Source organism: Leucoraja erinacea, chromosome 33, assembly GCF_028641065.1.
Source record: "Leucoraja erinacea ecotype New England chromosome 33, Leri_hhj_1, whole genome shotgun sequence".
Lineage (NCBI taxonomy): Eukaryota > Metazoa > Chordata > Chondrichthyes > Rajiformes > Rajidae > Leucoraja > Leucoraja erinaceus.
Window position 1 is genome coordinate 7,269,027 of NC_073409.1, and position 18,892 is coordinate 7,287,918.

The 18,892-nt window shown below is 47.9% G+C and overlaps 2 protein-coding genes across 2 annotated transcripts; one reads left to right on the top strand and one right to left on the bottom strand.

Annotated features, from left to right (window-relative positions):
- Positions 1-3,274, bottom strand: LOC129712600 (kelch repeat and BTB domain-containing protein 13-like). Its single transcript, XM_055661146.1, has one exon. The coding sequence runs from the start codon at positions 3,145-3,147 to the stop codon at positions 1,771-1,773; it is 1,377 nt and encodes a 458-aa protein (XP_055517121.1). The 5' UTR covers positions 3,148-3,274; the 3' UTR covers positions 1-1,770.
- Positions 3,275-9,525: 6,251 nt separating this feature from the next.
- Positions 9,526-16,928, top strand: rasl12 (RAS-like, family 12). Its single transcript, XM_055661147.1, has 5 exons — positions 9,526-9,734; positions 9,963-10,019; positions 11,306-11,379; positions 13,508-13,698; positions 14,662-16,928. The coding sequence occupies exons 1-5, from the start codon at positions 9,608-9,610 to the stop codon at positions 15,050-15,052; spliced, it is 840 nt and encodes a 279-aa protein (XP_055517122.1). The 5' UTR covers positions 9,526-9,607; the 3' UTR covers positions 15,053-16,928.
- Positions 16,929-18,892: the final 1,964 nt, after the last annotated feature.

The following is an 18,892-nucleotide window of genomic DNA, read 5'->3' on the forward strand; positions in this document are numbered from 1 at the left end:
CTTTAAAGGAGGTTTGTGGGGCGGGTTTTTTGCACAGAGAGTTTTGGGGATTGGAACACGCTACCAGGAGTGGTGTTGAAGGCAGATGGCAGTGGCATTTAAAAGACTTTAGATAGGCACCATTTAAACTTTAGAGATACAGCATGAAAACAGGCCCTTTGGCCCACTGAGTCCACACCGACCAGCGATCAACCCAGACATCAGCACTATCCTACACACAAGGGACAATTTCCAATTTTTGCCAAAGCCAATTAACCTACAAACTTGTATGTCTTTGGAGTGTGGGAGGAAACCGGAGCACCCAGAGAAAACCCACGTGGTCACAGGAAGAATGTACGAACTCTGTACAGGCAGCACCTGTAGTCAGGATCGAACCCTGGCCTCTGGCACTGTAAGGCAGCAACTACTGCTGTAAGGTAGCAACTCTACTGTGCCACCCGAGTGGGCAAGCAATGGAGGGATATGGATCACGTACTGGCAGAGGAGATTAGTTTATCTTGGCATCATGTCTGGCACAGACATTATGGGCTGAAGGGCCTGTTCCTGTGCTGTACTGTTCTATGCTCTATTTCACTCTGAAATTCATTTGCAGCAAATGCAATGCTGAAACATAAACCAGATATAATGGTTCAATGCAAAATGGGAAACACCTTTCAGATACCAAGGAGTCAAGGGATATGGACAGAAAGGAAGAACAGTAGATCTGAATTGATCATCATCATATAAATGGTAGAACAGACTAAAGGGGTGAATGATCTACTCCTGCACATGTGTTCCTCTGTTGTACCAAGTGCTGGAATATATCCAGCATACAATCTTTCACTAAAGATAAGATTGGTGCTCCAAAAATAAAAGTAATTATATAGACAAGTTAAAACAATATTGCTTGCAAAACTGTCTTATGAGCCCAGTCAATAGAAACTTGCACCCTGATTTCCATGTACATGTTAGGGATAACACCAGCAGCAGAAACTGTGAATGGCAAGTATTTAAAGATGTGTCCTTCAGTGGTGTCCTTTTGATATGGTAATACTGGACGTCTGATGAGAATAACATCACGAGTAGTTTAAAAATAGTTTTAATTAATTAATTAATGGAATGGGAATATCAGCCAAAAGGGTATCAAGAAAGCATTGAGGCATTTGAACACAATTGCCGGAAAAGTGATGTATTTATAATGCTCAATGCTGGGAGCTGGAGGTTAGATCTCCTGGAAACATTGTCTGATGTGGAGTGCAGACCAAAGTAGAGGGAATGAAAATGACATTAATTCTTCTTTAGGCTTGACTTACCAGTAGCCACACATGATTTCCAGATGGCGGGACTGCCATATGCTGAGCGAATGGAGCGGCTGGGCTTGTATACTCTGGAGTTTAGAAGGATGAGAGAGAATCTTATTGAAACAGATAGGATTATTCAGGGTTTGGACACACAAGAGGTAGGTAACATGTTCCCGATGTTGGGGGAGTCCAGAACCAGGGGCCACAGTTTAAGAATAAGAGGTAAGCCATTTAGAACGGAGACGAGGAAACACTTTTTTACACAGAGTGGTGAGTCTGTGGAATTCTCTGCCTCAGAGGGAGGTGGAGGCCGCTTCTCTGGATACTTTCAAGAGAGAGTTAGATAGGGCTCTTAAAGATAGCGGAGTCAGAGGATATGGGGCGAAGGCAGGAACTGGGTACTGGTTGGGGATGATCAGCCGTGATCACATTGAATGGCGGTGCTGGCTCGAAGGGCCGAATGGCCTACTCCTGCACCTATTGTCTATTGTCATTCATTCATAGTCGTGTGGCGGGTAGCGAGTCGCCTCTTCGGGAGCCGGAGTAAGAAGCTGTACATGGAGCCACTCCGAGGGAAACCAGCCGCTTCCTTCACCGGCTTCCAGCGGTCCCCCTGGATATTGTAGACCAGAGTCAACATTCTGTTGACGGTAAACACCCGGTCGCCTCTGACGGTGGCTGTGAAAAGTGCCCCTTTACTGTTGACATAATACCCGGAGAGGCTGCTCCACTGGTCCCGGGTCAGGTTGTAACAATCTATGAAGCATCTCAGAAAGTCGTCGGCCGGTCCGTTTCTCATCACGTACAGGTTGTCTACGTGGGACACCATGCAGTGGCCGTAGCTCTGCTGGCGCCTGAGCGTGGTCACTAGAGTCCACTCGTCCCCCTGGGTCCCGTACTCGTAAATGTCCGTGGTCTCCATGGGGAACCAGAGACACACGAACGTTCGGCCCATCGCTCGAGTGCACGCCACCCCTTCCCCGGGTCTGGGCAGCGGGGCAACCGAGGACCAAGAGTTGGAGGCGACGTGAAACCTCTCCACGGTGGCCACCACTTTACCCTTGCACACGCCACCGATGGCGAAGAGGCTGCCGTCTTGGCCGCTCAGAGCCACGTTGTGGCGAAGGTATTGGCCGCAAGGAAACTCGCTCCAGCTGTCCCTGTCTGTGTTGTAGCAAAAGTTAGTTGGCACCACCCGTTTGCTCACGCCGTCCACTCCTCCCACTATGTAGATGCTGTTGTCCATGACTGTGATGCCGGCGAGGGATGTGCTGGCCGGCTCGGGCAACCAGGTGAGATCTCTCCACACATTGTCCGCCTCGTCCAGGTAACAGATGGTCCTGGAGTGATCCTGGAGATGTTGGGGAGAGGGGGAGTGGGTGGTCATGGCTACCAGTGTACTGGGGGACAGGGATTCGATGTAGTCCAGTTGATCCTGGGCCAGGTAGCTCAGCTCCTGCCGTACATCGGGATGCAGGTCCCTGATGTAGAGTGCCGAGGCGTGGAGCAGCTCGGGGAGCCCATACACGGCGGCGGCCTGCAGCATCAGCGCGCAGTTGCCGGGGCTGATGCAGTGGACCATGTGCTGGCTCAGGGGCCTCGCCTGCAGGAAAGCCGCGCACTCGGCAGCGTCTCCGATCTCCTCCTCGCCGCTCAGAGCCGGCCGCTCGCCCGCCAGCACCTGCACGGTCAGGGCGAAGCCCCGGGCCGCCAGCAGCGGCAGCACCATCTCCTCCTGGCCGCTCTCCCGCATGCCCGAAGCGAACAGAGCCCTGAAATAGTCGCTGCCCTCGCTCAGCTCCCGCCGGCCCACCGTGAACACCCGCTGCTCCACCTTCAGTCGCACCGAGCCCGGCACCTGCTGCATGGCGCCTCGCTGCCCGGTACCGGTTACACTCCCGTTACTGGCTGCACGGTGAATCTCTCCCCGGTACCGGCTACACGGTGCGGCTCAGCCCCGGCACCGGCGGGGGGTCCTGGAGAAAGGAGCGCACTGTCTCTGTTTCGGGGCAGCAGGACAGGGACTCACACCACGGCCAATGTCCAAGGGGACAGACAGGGTCTGTGGGGAACCCGTGGCCACGGCCCAGCCTGTGAGCTATTAATATCGGGTCCCCGGAGAGCGGGCGACATAGCAGGTGCAGTCAGCGGGTTATTTTGGATGAAACTGGAGAGCGGTGGTCAGCCTTGCCATCAGTCCCCGCGCCTCTCCGGCAATCCTGCACCGGATCCGACCCCCACTCTCACTGCGTGGCCACGGGCACTGTCTGTCTCCCCCCCGGGGTCCAGACTCTGCTAGAGTAACTGAACGGAACTGGCAGCATCTCTGGAGAGAAGGGAAGGGTGACGTGTTGGGTCTAAAGAAGGGCCTCTGCCCGAAACGTTACCCATCCCTTCTTCCCAGAGATGCTGCCTGTCCAGCTGAGCTACTCCAGGGGTGGTAGTCAAAGGGGAAATTAGCAATTTCTCTCACTGACATTTTGATCATCATCGGTAAAGTCAGTCATGTAGTGTTCAGCGGGTCAGGCAGCATCTCTGGAGAAAATGATAGGTGACTTTTCGGGTCGAGACCCGTCATCAGACTGAGTCTTAAGTCTCCCTCAATCTGAAGAAGGGTCTCGACCCGAAATGTTCCCTATTCCATCTCCCCAGAGATGCTGCCTGACTCCAGCATTTTTGATGCAAACCAGCATCTGCAGTTCCTTCCTACACATTATATAGTGCGCCGTCTCTACGTTAAAACACTTTGAAACCAATTGGATCAAGTTATAAGAGATCTGAGGATACAAAGTCACAGATGCGTAGAAGTATATAACACATCAGCAAGCCTATGGAATGGAAATCAAAACACAGCAAATGCCGGGAACACTCAGAAACTGCAGAGAGAGAAACATATTTAGCATGTCCAGTTTAAGATAACGATCCGAGCATTTGACAAAGTGCATTTGATCTGAACCATTAACCTTGTTTATTTCCCACTAGCCCTGTTGAGATGTTCCAGCCCTTTCTCTTTTCTCACCCACAAGCCATTTGGCCCATCAGGTGCCTGCTAGTTCTTTGAAAGTGTTGACCAGTTTCCTTGGATTATAGTCCTGCATTTTCTCCTTTTAAATATAGATGTAATTCCCATTTGAAAGTTAGCTCCCTTGGTCTCTTAGTTTAAAAATTAAATATTTGTTGGTTACACTGGAGCCGCGATTTGGTCCTGAACGATGGAATTGGGCAGAGTGAATTGGGATGGGTTTAATCATTTTGTAATATTTATCTTCTTCTAACAGTTGTGGGACTTTCTGCCAAATTCATAACTGCAGTTGCGGAGGTTTAAAGATCAGCTGCGTTTGACCCGGAGGCAACTATCTCACAGACCCAGTCACAGCCCTCATCGCTTTCTTACCATGATTTGCTTCACTGAAACAGTTTCTGTGAACCAAACCATAATAACTAGAACTTTCCATGCCGCTCGGAGACAACGTGCACAATGTCTCAAAGCCCAGAATAAACAGAACTGCAGGAATATAAATATCCCAGAGTTTGCCATTGTGTTTGCAACGCTGCTAATGCCTCTGAGCTCAGAGATGAATGAGTGGACTCAAACTGCTTCACTTTGAGCAACGCTGCCAAGTTGGTTATTTTTGGATACCCTGCAGTGTGGGACGTTAAACAAGCTTGTCAATTCCAAGGGAACATATCACAAGGCTCGGTATTTCATGATCCTCGTTGGGTGTGGTTTGAGTGATCATTGTTGGTGTTTTGTAACTACAGATTTCACCAGATAGTTTCAGGTGGACGTTTATGAGCTGTTAGACTACACACTCTTTGATTTTGTGACTAGAAGTCGTCTTAATTGAACATCACAGCTGCAGTGTAAAGCAAGTTGGATGGACAACATAATAAAGAACCATACCGTACAGGTGCAGGCCTTTCCATCCACAACGTCTGTACCAAATATGAGACCAAGATAAAGTGATATCACCTGCATACACTTAATGAATATCCCTCCTTTCCTTGCATATTTCCGTGTCTGTCTGAAGGTCTCTTAAACGACACTGTCTATCTGCCTCGACCACAACCCTTGCAGTGCATTCCAGGTACCCACGCAGATCAATCCCAGCACGGACATAGCCAATCGGAGCTTTCACAAAAGGAATCGGCTTTGGGGGAAGTGTGTTGAGCTGGGTCTGATGAGAAGGCAGTGGAGTTTGGATGGGTCAAATGGTCTCATCTTGTGCTTGGGAAATGTTTTAATTTAAAGGCCACGTTGCAACGTAGACCACAAATCCTTGTATATCTCCCTTCAGAAAAAAATATTTTGCATTTTTCAAGTGCTTTCACCAACTGATAATTGCTGAGCCTGGATTCAAGAATGCAGATACGCGATTACGTTGCTTTTTTCATCTGCGTGTGGAATGTTTCTTGGCGAAACTGTGAAGTGTTGAGAGCCCGGGCAAGCTTGCAACATTACAACTATAGCAATCGCGTTCTCTGTACCTTATGATGAATGGCGTTTGCAAATTCTGCACGGGAAGAAAAAAAACTCTCTGAGATCCACGCTGAGTGTGGTTGGGGTGTTCATTGTTCGTGTTTAGTAACTGCAGATTTCGCCAGGTAGATTCGGGTGGACGGCTGTGAGCTGTTAGACTAAACACTCTTTGATTTTGTGACCAGAAGTCATCTTAATTGGACATCCCAGCTGCAGTGTAATGATGATCTAAATAAAAACAAAGAAAGGGTAGATCATAAGATCATGTGTTTAAGAAGGAACTGCAGATGCTGGAAAATCGAAGCTATACAAAAAAGCTGGAGAAACTCAGCAGGTGCAGCAGCATCTATGGAGCGAAGGAAATAGGCAACGTTTCGTCCCGAAACGTTGCCTATTTCCTTCGCTCCATAGATGCTGCTGCACCCGCTGAGTTTCTCCAGCTTTTTTTTGTGTACCTTCATAAGATCATGTGATAGGAACAGAATTAGGCCGTTCGGCCCATCAAGTCTACTCCGCCATTCAATCACGGCTGATCTATCTCTCCCTCCTAACTAACCCCATTATCCGGCCTTCTCCCCATAGCATCTGACACAAGTACATAGAAACATAGAAATTAGGTGCAGGAGTAGGCCATTCGGCCCTTCGAGCCTGCACCGCCATTCAATATGATCATGGCTGATCATCCAACTCAGTATCCCGTACCTGCCTTCTCTCCATACCCTCTGATCCCCTTAGCCACAAGGGCCACATCTAACTCCCTCTTAAATATAGCCAATGAACTAATCAAGAATCTAGCTATCTCTGCTTTAAAAATACCCACTGACTTGGCCTCCACGGCCTTCTGTGGTAAAGAATTCCACAGATTCACCACCACAGATTCATGAAGGTGCAGTGGGTGTGAGGGGGAGGAGAGTTAACAACCAGCAGAGACGAACGAGAACAAAATTCAGGACACAGATAAAATTGAAGTTAAAGTCAACAATTAAGTGAAATTAAAACAACACAAACCTTCAGAGTTAAACGATGTTTATCCTTTGAGTGAAGCAGTCACCCTGCCTAAAATGGCAACATTCCCTGACTTTTATTGAGGAATCGTGAACCTGTCACCCTAACAACCTTGTGGCGTTATGTACTTGGTATTCGATTACTATTGTGATGTGTACTGAAATACAGTGAAAGACAGTGAAAGACCGTGAAGGCAGTGAAAGACAGTGAAAGACAGTGAAAGGCAGTGAAAACAGTGAAAGACAGTGAAAGACAGTGAAAGAGTGAAGACAGTGAAGACAGTGAAGACAGTGAAGACAGTGAAGACAGTGAAGGCAGTGACAGTGAAGGCAGTGAAGGCAGTGAAGAAGTGAGAGTGAAGACAGTGAAGACAGTGATGACAGTGAAGGCAGTGAAGACAGTGAAGACAGTGAAGACAGTGAAAGACAGTGAAGGCAGTGAAGACAGTGAAGACAGTGAAATACAGTGAAGGACAGTGAAGACAGTGAAGGCAATGAAGACAGTGAAGACAGTGAAGGCAATGAAGACAGTGAAGACAGTGAAGGCAATGAAGACAGTGAAGACAGTGAAAGACAGTGAAAGGCAGTGAAAGGCAGCTATCCTGTCCCACCAACAACACTTGAGTACAGGCCAAGTCGCGCACAAGTACAAGATGCAGAGCAAAGCGACCAACACCCGTGCAGAAGATCATGTTTTAACGTTGTGGCTTTAGATTTCCAAATAGCATCTGAGCAAGTTCTATCAAAAGCAAATTAAAATCAAAACTGGGGGGAGGGGGGGGGGGGTGTTCGTGTTCAGATCTTGGGTGTGTTTAGATTAAGACTGGAGTGAAACAGACAGGTTGGAGCTGCAATGGGAGGATAGAGAGATTCACCGTGGGTGTTGATATTCTGTTGGCTCAGCACAAGGTACTTTCAAACCATGCACCGATGACGCTAACCCGTTTAGTTGGGGCAGTGCAGGTCGCTGTTAATTCTAAATACAAATATTGAGCAGAGTGAAGAGTGCATGGCTCAGGGTTCTGAGTTCCGCCCCGAAACGTCACCCATCGTTTCTCTCCAGAGATGCTGCCTGGACCGCCGAGTTACTCCAGCACGTTATGTCTATCTTTGTTTCAGAGTGGATTGCGCTTAGTTTATCGAGCCTGTCTTCCCCGGCTCCGAGATAAGAGAGTGGTGGTCAAACAGGAGATAGAGGGCAGAGAGAGGCGCGGAGTGTCAGAGGACTGAAGGGACATGGGCCGTTCTGCCTTGAGATAAATTGTTTACAAGAAGATCACAAAGAGGCGCGCATTAGTTGAAACCGTGTTTTTGAACTAAATTCTCGGGGGAGACAAAGGGGTGATTGAAGATGGAGTAACTCAGCGGGACAGGCAGCATCTCTGGAGAGAACAACTTGGTGACGTTTCGGGTCGAGACCCCCCCTTCCTCAGACCCGAAACGTCACCCATTCCTTCTCTCCAGGGATGCTGCCCGTTCCGCTGAGTTACTCCAGCATTTTATGTCTATCTTTAGTTTAAACCAGCATCTGCAGTTCCTTCCTACACATTCAAACCGGTTACCGATAACTTCGTTAGTTACTTTTCCTTGCCGTTCCAAAGAATGCCTGGGATGAACTGATCAATATTGTCACTGAATTTCATCCAATGACCCCACACATGCGTTGCATGTATAACATGATCTGATCATCACTGCCGTTCTAATATTTTAATGCAACTTCAGATTATTTGAATATATTAATCTCAGTAAAAGCGAATTTAAATAAATAAAGGTGAACCTGGCATTTATCAGCCATCCCAGTGAAACTGCCGAACATATTGTGGGTGATGGTTTAAATATTGGCATTAACATGAAAGTGGAAGTTTAATCCAGCTTTAAGTGTTCTTAATCCAACTTGTCAAAGCATCGGAGGGTTGAAAACAATTGAAAATTAAAAAGGGCAGAATGTTCGAAATCTAACACGTAGATTCGCATAGATAACACACGGAATCTAACACGCGGAGAGAGGCAGAGATAGATAGATTCTTGATTAGTATGGGCGTCAGGGGATTATGGTGAGAAGGCAGGAGACTGGGGTAAGGAGGGAGAGATAGATCGGCGAAGTAGACTTGATGGGCCGAATGACCTCCTTTCTCATCCTATCACTTATGATTTTATGCCATAGATTCACATACACGACACACGAAATCTAACGCAGCGTGCAGCCGGAGTGCATCACACGGCATGTGTGTCCAGGCTGACATTGCCAACAATCATCCCACACTTACACAGTCCGGCATTTAACCCGGACCCGCTGCCTGACCCGCTGATGTTTTTCCAACACTTTCGTGTGAAGTGTAAAGAGTTCGTCGGCTGTTGCAAAAGGGAGTGAGACTGGCAGGAGAGTTTAGCAGGAACATGACCGCGATTAGTTAGTTGCTCCCCAGACTCACACACTCCCGGAGACTGAGAAGGGCTGACGGGGGAGACGGGGAGGGGTCCTGGCCGGAGGGAGCGCCGGCTTCACTGGGACAGCGTGAGGATGGGGAGCTCCCCCCACCCCGTTCGCCCCTGGCCACTCGGCCCTCCCTCCGCTGCCCGCCCGGCGGGTCCGTGACGGCGAGAGTGGCGACTTCCTTACAAGGAGCGCAGCTGCGGATCAAAGCGCCGGCGCCCTGGTCAATGTCAGCAGCGACTCCCCTCCTGCCCGGGATCGTCCCCTCCCACGGGGCGGTTCCCTCCCGCGGAGGCGGCCCCTGACAGCTACCCCCCCCCCCCCCCCCCTCTCCCCCCGCCGGCCCAGGGGCGCGGAGCTCCGGTGCGGACCCGCCTGCTGACAGTCGCCGTGTAGCAGACGGCGGGGAATGTTTGGGAAGGTCCGGGTGGTCACTTTGCCGGGCGCCCCGGACCGGGAGCGGGACCGAGCCCACCACCCACCCACCCCGGAATGTAGCATCGCCATCCTGGGCTACGCCGGCTCCGGTAAATCCGGTGAGTTCCGCCCGCGTCCCGCGTCCCGTGAGCGGGCAGTTGCAACCCCCAGCGCTAGCCCCACAGGGCGGGCGGGCAGGAGGGTCGGTATTGGACTCAGTTCCCTTGATCCCGGTCCTTGGCCAGGTCTCGCCGGTGAAACTGCAGCCTGAGCGGGCAATGCCGGCCTGAGCCGCGCCGCCTCCAACACTCAGCACCCTGACATTAATTAAACCTCTGCTCTTTCAGCTCTCACCGTGAAGTTTCTGACTAAAAGATTCATCAGCGAGTATGACCCGCACTTGGGTAAGTGCCTGGAGTTTTCTCATTTATAACGTTACATTTCAACCTGTCTCCACGTAGGATATAAGCTTTGGGGAACACTAGCAAGTTAATTCGCGCTGGAGTTTGAGCTCACACACGGAATCGTCCTCTACACGCGTTCCCAAGATAGACTGAAGAAGGGTCTCAACCCGAAACTTCAGCCATTCCTTCTCTCCGCAGATGCTGCCTGTCCCGCGGAGTTACTCCCGCGTTTTGCGTCTGTCTTCGGTGTAAACCAGCACATGCAGTTCCTCCCTACACATTCCCAAGAGTGGGGCATGTCAGTTGTTGAGGAATAGTTTCAGCACGACCCCTGGATGTTGCCCGACCCCTGGATGTTGCCCGACCGACCCATGGACCGTTTCCTTGTTCATCGTTGCTTCTTGTATATCTTTTATTCGTTTCTTCTGTGTGGCAGGAGAGTTACATTTCAACTCTATGTCGCCGTCTATGTGTCTCGCGTTTCCCTTTCCCCTGACTCAGTCTGAAGAAGGGCTCTCGATGGGCCATCTGCATTTAACATAAATCCCATACATTTTCATATTATCGTCTCTCCAGAGGTACTACTGCCTGTCCCGCTGAGTTACGACAGCATTTTGTGTCTATGTTAGTGCATTATGAAGGGACACATAAATAAATGCTGGAGAAACCCAGCGGGTGCAGCGGCATCTATGGAGCGAAGGAAATAGGCAACGTTTCGTCCCGAAACGTTGCCTATTTCCTTCGCTCCATAGATGCTGCTGCACCCGCTGAATTTCTCCAGCATTTTTGTTTACCTTCGATTTTCCAGCGTCTGTAGTTCCTTCTTAAACACAGTGCATTATGAGTTTGAAATATAGAAACATAGACATAGAAATTAGGTGCAGGAGTAGGCCATTCGGCCCTTCGAGCCTGCACCGCCATTCAATATGAGCATGGCTGATCATCCAACTCAGTATCCCGTACCTGCCTTCTCTCCATACCCCCTGATCCCCTTAGCCACAAGGGCCGCATCTAACTCCCTCTTAAATATAGCCAATGAACGGGCCTCAATTACCCTCTGTGGCAGAGTGTTCCAGAGATTCACCACTCTCTGTGTGAAAAAAGTTCTTCTCATCTCGGTTTTAAGGATTTCCCCCTTATCCTTAAGCTGTGACCCCTTGTCCTGGACTTCCCCAACATCGGGAACAATCTTCCTGCATCTAGCCTGTCCAACCCCTTAAGAATTTTGTAAGTTTAAATAGGCACTGGCACAATGGTGACTCGTCATTGCTGATATTTGCTTGCAGAAGATATCTACACCACGGAAGAAATCGTGGATCACCAGTCGGTGTTCTTAAAGATAATGGACACGGCAGACCAGGTAACGTGGCGGGGAGAACGTTGTACAAGCCAAGGAGAGGTTTGGGTTCGTTTTGAGACACAGCGCGGAAACAGGCCCACGGAGTCCGCGCCGACCCCGCAAACTAGCTCGAGCCTACACATTAGGGACAACTTACAATTTTTACTAAAACCAAGTAACCTATAAACCTGCACGCATTTTAGAGGGTTAGAAACTTAGAAACATAGAAAATAGGTGCAGTAGTAGGCCATTCGGCCCTTCGAGCCTGCACCGCCATTCAATATGATCATGGCTGATCATCCAACTCAGTATCCTGTACCTGCCTTCTCTCCATACCCCATGATCCCTTTAGCCACAAGGGCCACATCTAGCTCCCTCTTAAATATAGCCAATGAACTTGCCTCAACTACCTTCTGTGGCAGAGAATTCCAGAGATTCACCACTCTCTGAGTGAAAAATGTTTTTCTCATCTCGGTCCTAAAAGACTTCCCCCTTATCCTTAAACTGTGACCCCTTGTTCTGGACTTCCCCAACATCGGGAACAATTTTGGGAGGAAAGTGGGGAAACACAGATGCACACATTCGCGTATTGTAGTCACGGGGCTGACGAAACAATGTTTAAATAGACAACAGGAAAAATTATTGAACTTTTTAATCCTTATTTTTTTGCTGAGCTGTTGCATTTAATGCCACCATAGAGTCGCAGAGTCCTATGTATGACCTCAGGACATAGACCTATATCCTCCACCTATGTCCTCTGGTTCTCGATTCCCCTACTCTGGGCAAGAAACTCCGTGCGTTTACCCAATCTATTATTTTCATGCTTTTGTACACCTCTCTAAGATCACCTTCTGCGCTCCAATGGAATAGAATGCTCAACCTCTCCCAATATCCCAGGCTCTCTTTGTCCTGGCAACATCCTCGTATTTCTTCTCTGCGCCCTTTCCAAAGTATTTGTATCCATTGTGTATGCAAGCAATGAATCGCACTGTGCCCAGTCACGTGTGGCAATAAAATATTCCGTTCCATATCATTCCAGTGTGTGGGGAACTGTGTGTATATCTCTTTGGCTGCACGCACCTGTACACGTGGGTGTGGTTGAGAAAGACTGTGTGCACACGTGTGTGTGAGAGACTGTGTGCATGTGTGTGTGTGTGTGAGAGAGAGACAGAGGGAGAGAGAGGCTGCATGCATATGTGTGTGGGAGAGATATAGACACAAGTGCTGGAGTAACTCCGCGGGTCAGACAGCATCTCTGGAGAAAAGGAACATGTGATGTTTCGGATGGGAACCCTTCCTCAGACTGTTTGATAGAACGTGCGCACGTGTTTTTATCTGCACGCACCTGTGTGTGTGTGTGTGTGTGTGTGTGTGTGTGTGTGTGTGTGTGTGTGTGTGTGTGTGTGTGTGTGTGTGTGTGTGTGTGTGTGTGTGTGTGTGTGTGTGTGTGTGTGTGTGTGTGTGTGTGTGTGTGTGTGTGTGTGTGTGTGTGTGTGTGTGTGTCTGTCTGTCTGTGTGTGTGTGTGTGTGTGTGTGTGTGTGTGTGTGTGTGTGTGTGTGTGTGTGTGTGGCTGTGGCTGTGTCTGGGTGTGTCAGTGTTTGTCTGGGTGTGTCCCTGTGTGTGTCTGTGTGTGTGTGTGTGTGTGTGTGTCTGGGTGTGGGGTGTGAAGGAGATTGTGTGCATGTGTGTGTAACAGAGACTGTGTGCATTCATATCGCCGGGCAACGTAGCAGAAGACTGTTCGGCCCATTGAGTCGACGCTGGCTCCCAGAGAATTCCCATCAATCCCACTCTCCCATTTATTTTTCCTTCCGGGTATTCTCTCACCTATACCCATGAGATCTCTGGACTGCCCCACCTCCCATCCAAAGGAGCCAGTGAACCTTCCAACCAGCGCAACCTTGGGAAGTGGGAAGTGAAACCACCCGGGAACTGAATATAGTCGTAGGGAGAACGTGCAAACTCCACACTGACAGGTAGTGCTCCGGTACGGAGATCAGGGCCGAATTCGGGTCACAGGAGGTGGGAGGCAGCAGCACTACCTGCTGTACCATGTTGTGGCCACGGGTAATTGTTCCTATATGTACATACGTTAGTGATGCTCTGCCCATAGAATGATGAACCAGCATTGGCGTTTTGCAACTTTAGGGGAAACCCGTGAACTCTGAGCGATACCTGAGCTGGGCAAACGCCTTTGTCGTGGTCTACAGCATCGACAATAGGAAGAGCTTCGAAGCGAGCCGGGATTATCTGGAGATCATTTGCAGCCACACCAAAGGACAGCCGCACGACTACCCCGTCACCCTGCTGGGGAGTAAGCTGGACATGGAGCGGTACAGGTAAGAGGTGTCATGTGTAGGAAGGAACTGCAGACGCTGCTTTGAATCGAAGATAGACACAAGAAGCTGGAGTAACCCAGCGGGTCAGGCAGCATCTCTGGAGAGAAGGAATGGGTGGCGTTTCGGGTCGAGACCCTTCTTCAGACTCCTCTCTCCAGAGATGCTGCCTGCCCTGCTGAGTTACTCCAGCTTTTTGTGTCCACTTTCGGTTTCAACCTTCCTCCGTTTATTTCAAACCATCTACATTCTAAGATCTTTCCTTTGGATTGCTTTGATGTTTCACAATATTTTCAGGTATTTGATTTTTCTTAGGACTGTAAACTCCTCTCACCAGAGACTAACGTTTACTGTACCACTCTACTGCTTTTTTTTAAATTGCTGTTTTATTCCCTTTTTCCTTGCGCCCACAATATTTAATATGTAAAAGAATATGTGATTCTGTTCCATTCTGTTTGTAGTTTGTTTGTTTGTCTTTGTGCACAAAGTCCGCGAGCATTGCCACTTTTCCTTTCATTGCATATCACGTGTGTGTATGTGAATAATAACATAGAAACATAGAAACATAGAAAATAGGTGCAGGAGTAGGCCGTTCGGCCCTTCGAGCCTGCACCGCCATTCAATATGATCATGGCTGATCATCCAACTCAGTATCCTGTACCTGCCTTCTCTCCATACCCCCTGATCCCTTTAGCCACAAGGGCCACATCTAACTCCCTCTTAAATATAGCCAATGAACTGGCCTCAATTACCTTCTGTGGAAGAGAATTCCAGAGATTCACCACTCTCTGTGTGAAAAATGTTTTCCTCATCTCGGTCCTAAAAGATTTTCCCCTTATCCTTAAACTGTGACCCCATGTTCTGGACTTCCCCAACATAAACTTGACTTGACTTGACTTAACATATAACGCTAATGCATTTTGAAAATCATCTCTCTCTTTCTCTCTCTCTCTGTCTGTTTTACAGGCAGGTGAGCAAGTCTGATGGTCTCTCGCTGGCAGCCAAGTACAACTGCTCCTTCAACGAAGTGTCCGCCTGCTCGGATTTCCCTCCTGTTCAGAATGTGTTCCATGAGTTGGTGCGTGAGGTGAGGCGGGAGACTGAGCGCCACCTTCCCGTCAGGCCGCTCTTTATTTCCGAAGACAAGCCCATGTCGGGCCTTCCCCACCCTCCTGCCTTCGCCCAAGCTGTTAAACACCACCCGCCTGCCTTCGGGACGCAGCGACTATCCACCGCCACCTACAAGGAAATCCCCACCATCACCTCAGCTAAACTCGTCACCGTAAAGTCAGCAAGAGCCCAGAGCAAGCGGAGAACACCCACCCTCACTCTGCTGAAAGGATTCAAGATATTTTGAAAAAAACATTAATCGCCACACTGAATAGCAAACCTCAACGTAGCCAGCTGGGTCATATCAACCAGGTGGATCATGCATCGTGTGTAGGAAGGAACTGCAGATGCTGGTTTACACTGACGAAAGACACAAAATGCCGGAGTGACGCACCGGATCAGGCAGCATCTCTGGAGAGAAGGAACGAGTCGAGACCCTTCTTCACCCATTCCTTCTCTCCAGAGATGCTGCCTGCCTGCCTAACTCGCTGAGTTATCCCAGCATTCTGTGTCTATCTTCAGTCATGCATCTTGTTCCATGGTCGGTGAAAACGGCCACTGATTTTTAATATCAACCAAAGTTTAACTGCAAAATGTGATCTTATCTTAACAATGTGTGGATTCAGATTGGAGTAAATGGGCCAAATGCTCACAGTGGTCACGTGTGCCTGCCTTTGACGATTGCCAGAGCTCTTTCGGCGAAAATAATTAGTTAGAAGAATATTTATTGCGGCCTCTGCTGCAGGAGTTGTCTACGAGAAGGGAGGAATGTAGCAAATGCCCAGTAATCTGAAGAGCAGGGTCGGTGTCTGCGAGATGTCCACATGACTGTGGTAATGAGGATAGTGGAACAAGCTTGTCAAGGATCACCATATGAAAATTATATTTATTTTCCAAAAATCAATATCATATTTTCCCGTATCCATAATGAAGACGTTGCTCAGAAGACCAATAAATTCATAAATGGGACCGTTATCTTATCTAGTCAGGATCCAAGCAATACTGTTCTGATGATGATACAGTGAAGTAATGGTTGCGAACATTCTTCGAAGGAGACGATATTGATCTTCCTAAGGCAATGGTTGTTTGACAAAGGATAATCAGAACCGATTTCCTTCAATTTACCTTCAAAAGTTGTGGTAACAATGAGACCAGTGATAGGAAGTTCCAGAAACTAGCTCTGTAAAGTTGAAGGATCATTGAAAGATTTACAAGTCAGGATGTTATATAACTTGATTGGAAACTTGTAGTGAGGAATTTGTAAAATACATATCGCTTTCCCAATAGATGGCGCTTACAGAACAGTCTTGCTCATAATTTGGTGATTGTTAGGTAGTAGTTTCACTTAAAAGTCACAAGGATATCCAATACAGAGAAAATAATTGTTCATATTTCTTGGATTGGGCTACAGGTTCACACTAGACAATTTGGGCAGCCTAAACTGTGCCAGAGACCCGGGTTCGATCCTGACTACGGATGCTGTCTGTACGGAGTTTTGTGCATTCTCCCTGTGACCGCATCGGTTTTCTCCAGGTGATCCTGTTTCCTCAACACTCGAAAGACGTCCAGGATTTTAGCTTAATTGGCTTCGGATAAAAATGGCAAACTGTCCCTAGTGAGAGTGTATTGGGTGATCGCTGGTTGGCGCGGACTTGGTGGGCCGGAGGGCCTGTTTCCAAGTTGTATCTCTGAAGCCTAAAGTCCAAAAAATCTAAAGTCTAATTTTAGGCAACATCGGGCCAAATGTTTGCATGGCTGCCTGTAAAAGGTGATGACTTTGAAGATAAAAATAAGAAAATTGTTTCTGATATTCTTTGTTAAACAAACCACAATAATTAACCAAATAATCATGTATCAATTTATAATCCCCAATGAATAGTTTCCCCATGATAGTATTCTGAGCACAGCAGAAGATATCTATGAACTATCTTTCATTCATGGGTAACATAACACATTCATTTCTTCAATCATACATTTTATCTGCAATATATATACTACATATGTAAGTTACTTTTGAGTAGAATAAATATATTAAAAACATTATCATCAATCATTCACAATAAAATGAGAGGGAAACAAAATATTACTTGACGATGTTGGATTAATAAACACTCTATATTGTCCGCTGGTTGTCATTCTGTGTACTTGTGGTTTGGCCTAAATTTCACATCTCTTCTCAGCCCACGGCTGATACATACGTCACTTTATATATCAATGGCTAGTATTCTATTGTCCTGATGATCTTGGTGGAGATACTTCCTTACAGCTCTAGAGAACCCAAGTTTGATCCTGACAATGGGTGCTGTATGTACGGAGTTTGTACATTCTCCCTGTGACCGCGTGGGTTTTAGACCTAGACAATAGGTGCAGGAGTAGGCCATTCGGCCCTTCGAGCCAGCACCGCCATTCAATGTGATCATGGCTGATCATCCCCAAACAGTACCCCGTTCCCGCCTTCTCCCCATATCCCCTGACTCCGCTATTTTTAATAGCCCTATCTAGCTCTCTCTTGAAAGCATCCAGAGAACCGGCCTCCACCGCCCTCTGAGGCAGAGAATTTCACAGACTTACCACTCTCTGTGAGAAAAAGTGTTTCCTCGTCTCCGTTCTAAATGGCTTACTCCTTATTCTTAAACTGTGGCCCCTGGTTCTGGAACCGGCCCCTGTTTCTCAGTGTGTTCCCGTTACCTCCCACATTCCAAAGACGTACAGGTTTGTAGGTTAATTGGTTTCGGTAAAATTGTGAAAAATTGTCCCCGGTATGAAGTATATCACGGGGTCTGCACAGACTCGATGGGTCGAAGAGCCTGTATCTTCAAACTAAGGTAAAGCAAAAGCAATGGTGAATTGAAATCTTCAACGATGTTCACAATTCAGAGATCAGGTCTGAGGTAGGTCAGAAATGACAGCAGACAGGTTCAATTATTGGATGTCTGGACTTTTGATCCAGTGCCACAATTTGGAATCCCATCAGGATAGCTGGAGGATTTAAATTCATGTCATTAAATAAGTATGAATTTTAAATGGTAGCTACAAAGTTACGCCATTAGTTAAATAAAGACCTGTTTCACTAACATTGTTCAGGCAAGGATATCTGCTGTCCTGGGCTCGCCTGGTTCACAAGAGACCCCGGCCCCACCAACAAGGTTCTGCCTTCACTGCCTCCTGTCTTTACTTTGGGAGATTATTAGCAATGGGCGATTACACCCAATCTGTCCCACAGTGTCCACAGTCCATGAACAACTATACGTTATCAAATACCGAGGAGAATATTACGGTGTCAAAGCACACAGCGGATCAACCCCTACAAGCAACGTGCAAAATGTAAAAAAAAAATACTCAAAGTGCTGGAGTAACTAAACGGGTCCTCAGGCAACATCTCTAGAGAACATGGGCAGGAGACGTTTTAGGTCAAGACCTCAAATTTAAAGCAAAATGTAACACAGCCCAGTGAATTAGATCAAATATCATGTACTTTTTCCCTAAAAAAGTCCATTCAGATGACCATTCCGCTAAGCGCTGCTCAATGTGGATTGAGCGGGTCCTTCTATCGATTCGATCGCTTGCTGCAAGGCTCACAGCTCAAGACTGCAGGGAAGCTGTAACACACCTCACCTTCCAAGACAGGAAGGGGGATAAATCAGCTGAGAGTCCCATACGTGATTCCTAACCCTCGACATCTCTGGATGTTTTCTGAGGTCAGAATGAACCTTTAGGAAAAAGATAAGACTTGTGGAAGGCTATTAGTAATTTAACGTAAGTCATATTGATTTATGACGACGTAGCAACATGTTCTTGGACTCGCTCTAGAATCAGGAGACTGTTCATCCCTTTCCTCATATTCTTTCAGGCTTCAGTTCCCTGTGGCACTTAAACGCTCCCTGTGACAAGAACTAGTGGACACAGGTTTAAGGTGAGAGGGTAAAGATTTAAGGGGAACCTGAGGAGTGACTTTTTCCACACAGAGGATGCTGCATATATGGAACGAGCTGCCAGAGGAAGCAGTTGACACAGCTACTATAACAAAATTCTCCATCGATGCTGCCTCACCCGCTGAGTTTCTCCAGCATTTTTGTCAACCATTACA

Bases quoted from the DNA above. Each gene is read 5' to 3' on its own strand.
- rasl12 (XM_055661147.1), top strand. From the start codon at position 9,608: ATGTTTGGGAAGGTCCGGGTGGTCACTTTGCCGGGCGCCCCGGACCGG. The intron at 9,735-9,962 runs GTGAGTTCCGCC...CTGCTCTTTCAG, and splicing joins CGCCGGCTCCGGTAAATCCG to CTCTCACCGTGAAGTTTCTG. The intron at 11,380-13,507 runs GTAACGTGGCGG...TTGCAACTTTAG, and splicing joins TAATGGACACGGCAGACCAG to GGGAAACCCGTGAACTCTGA.
- LOC129712600 (XM_055661146.1), bottom strand. From the start codon at position 3,147: ATGCAGCAGGTGCCGGGCTCGGTGCGACTGAAGGTGGAGCAGCGGGTG.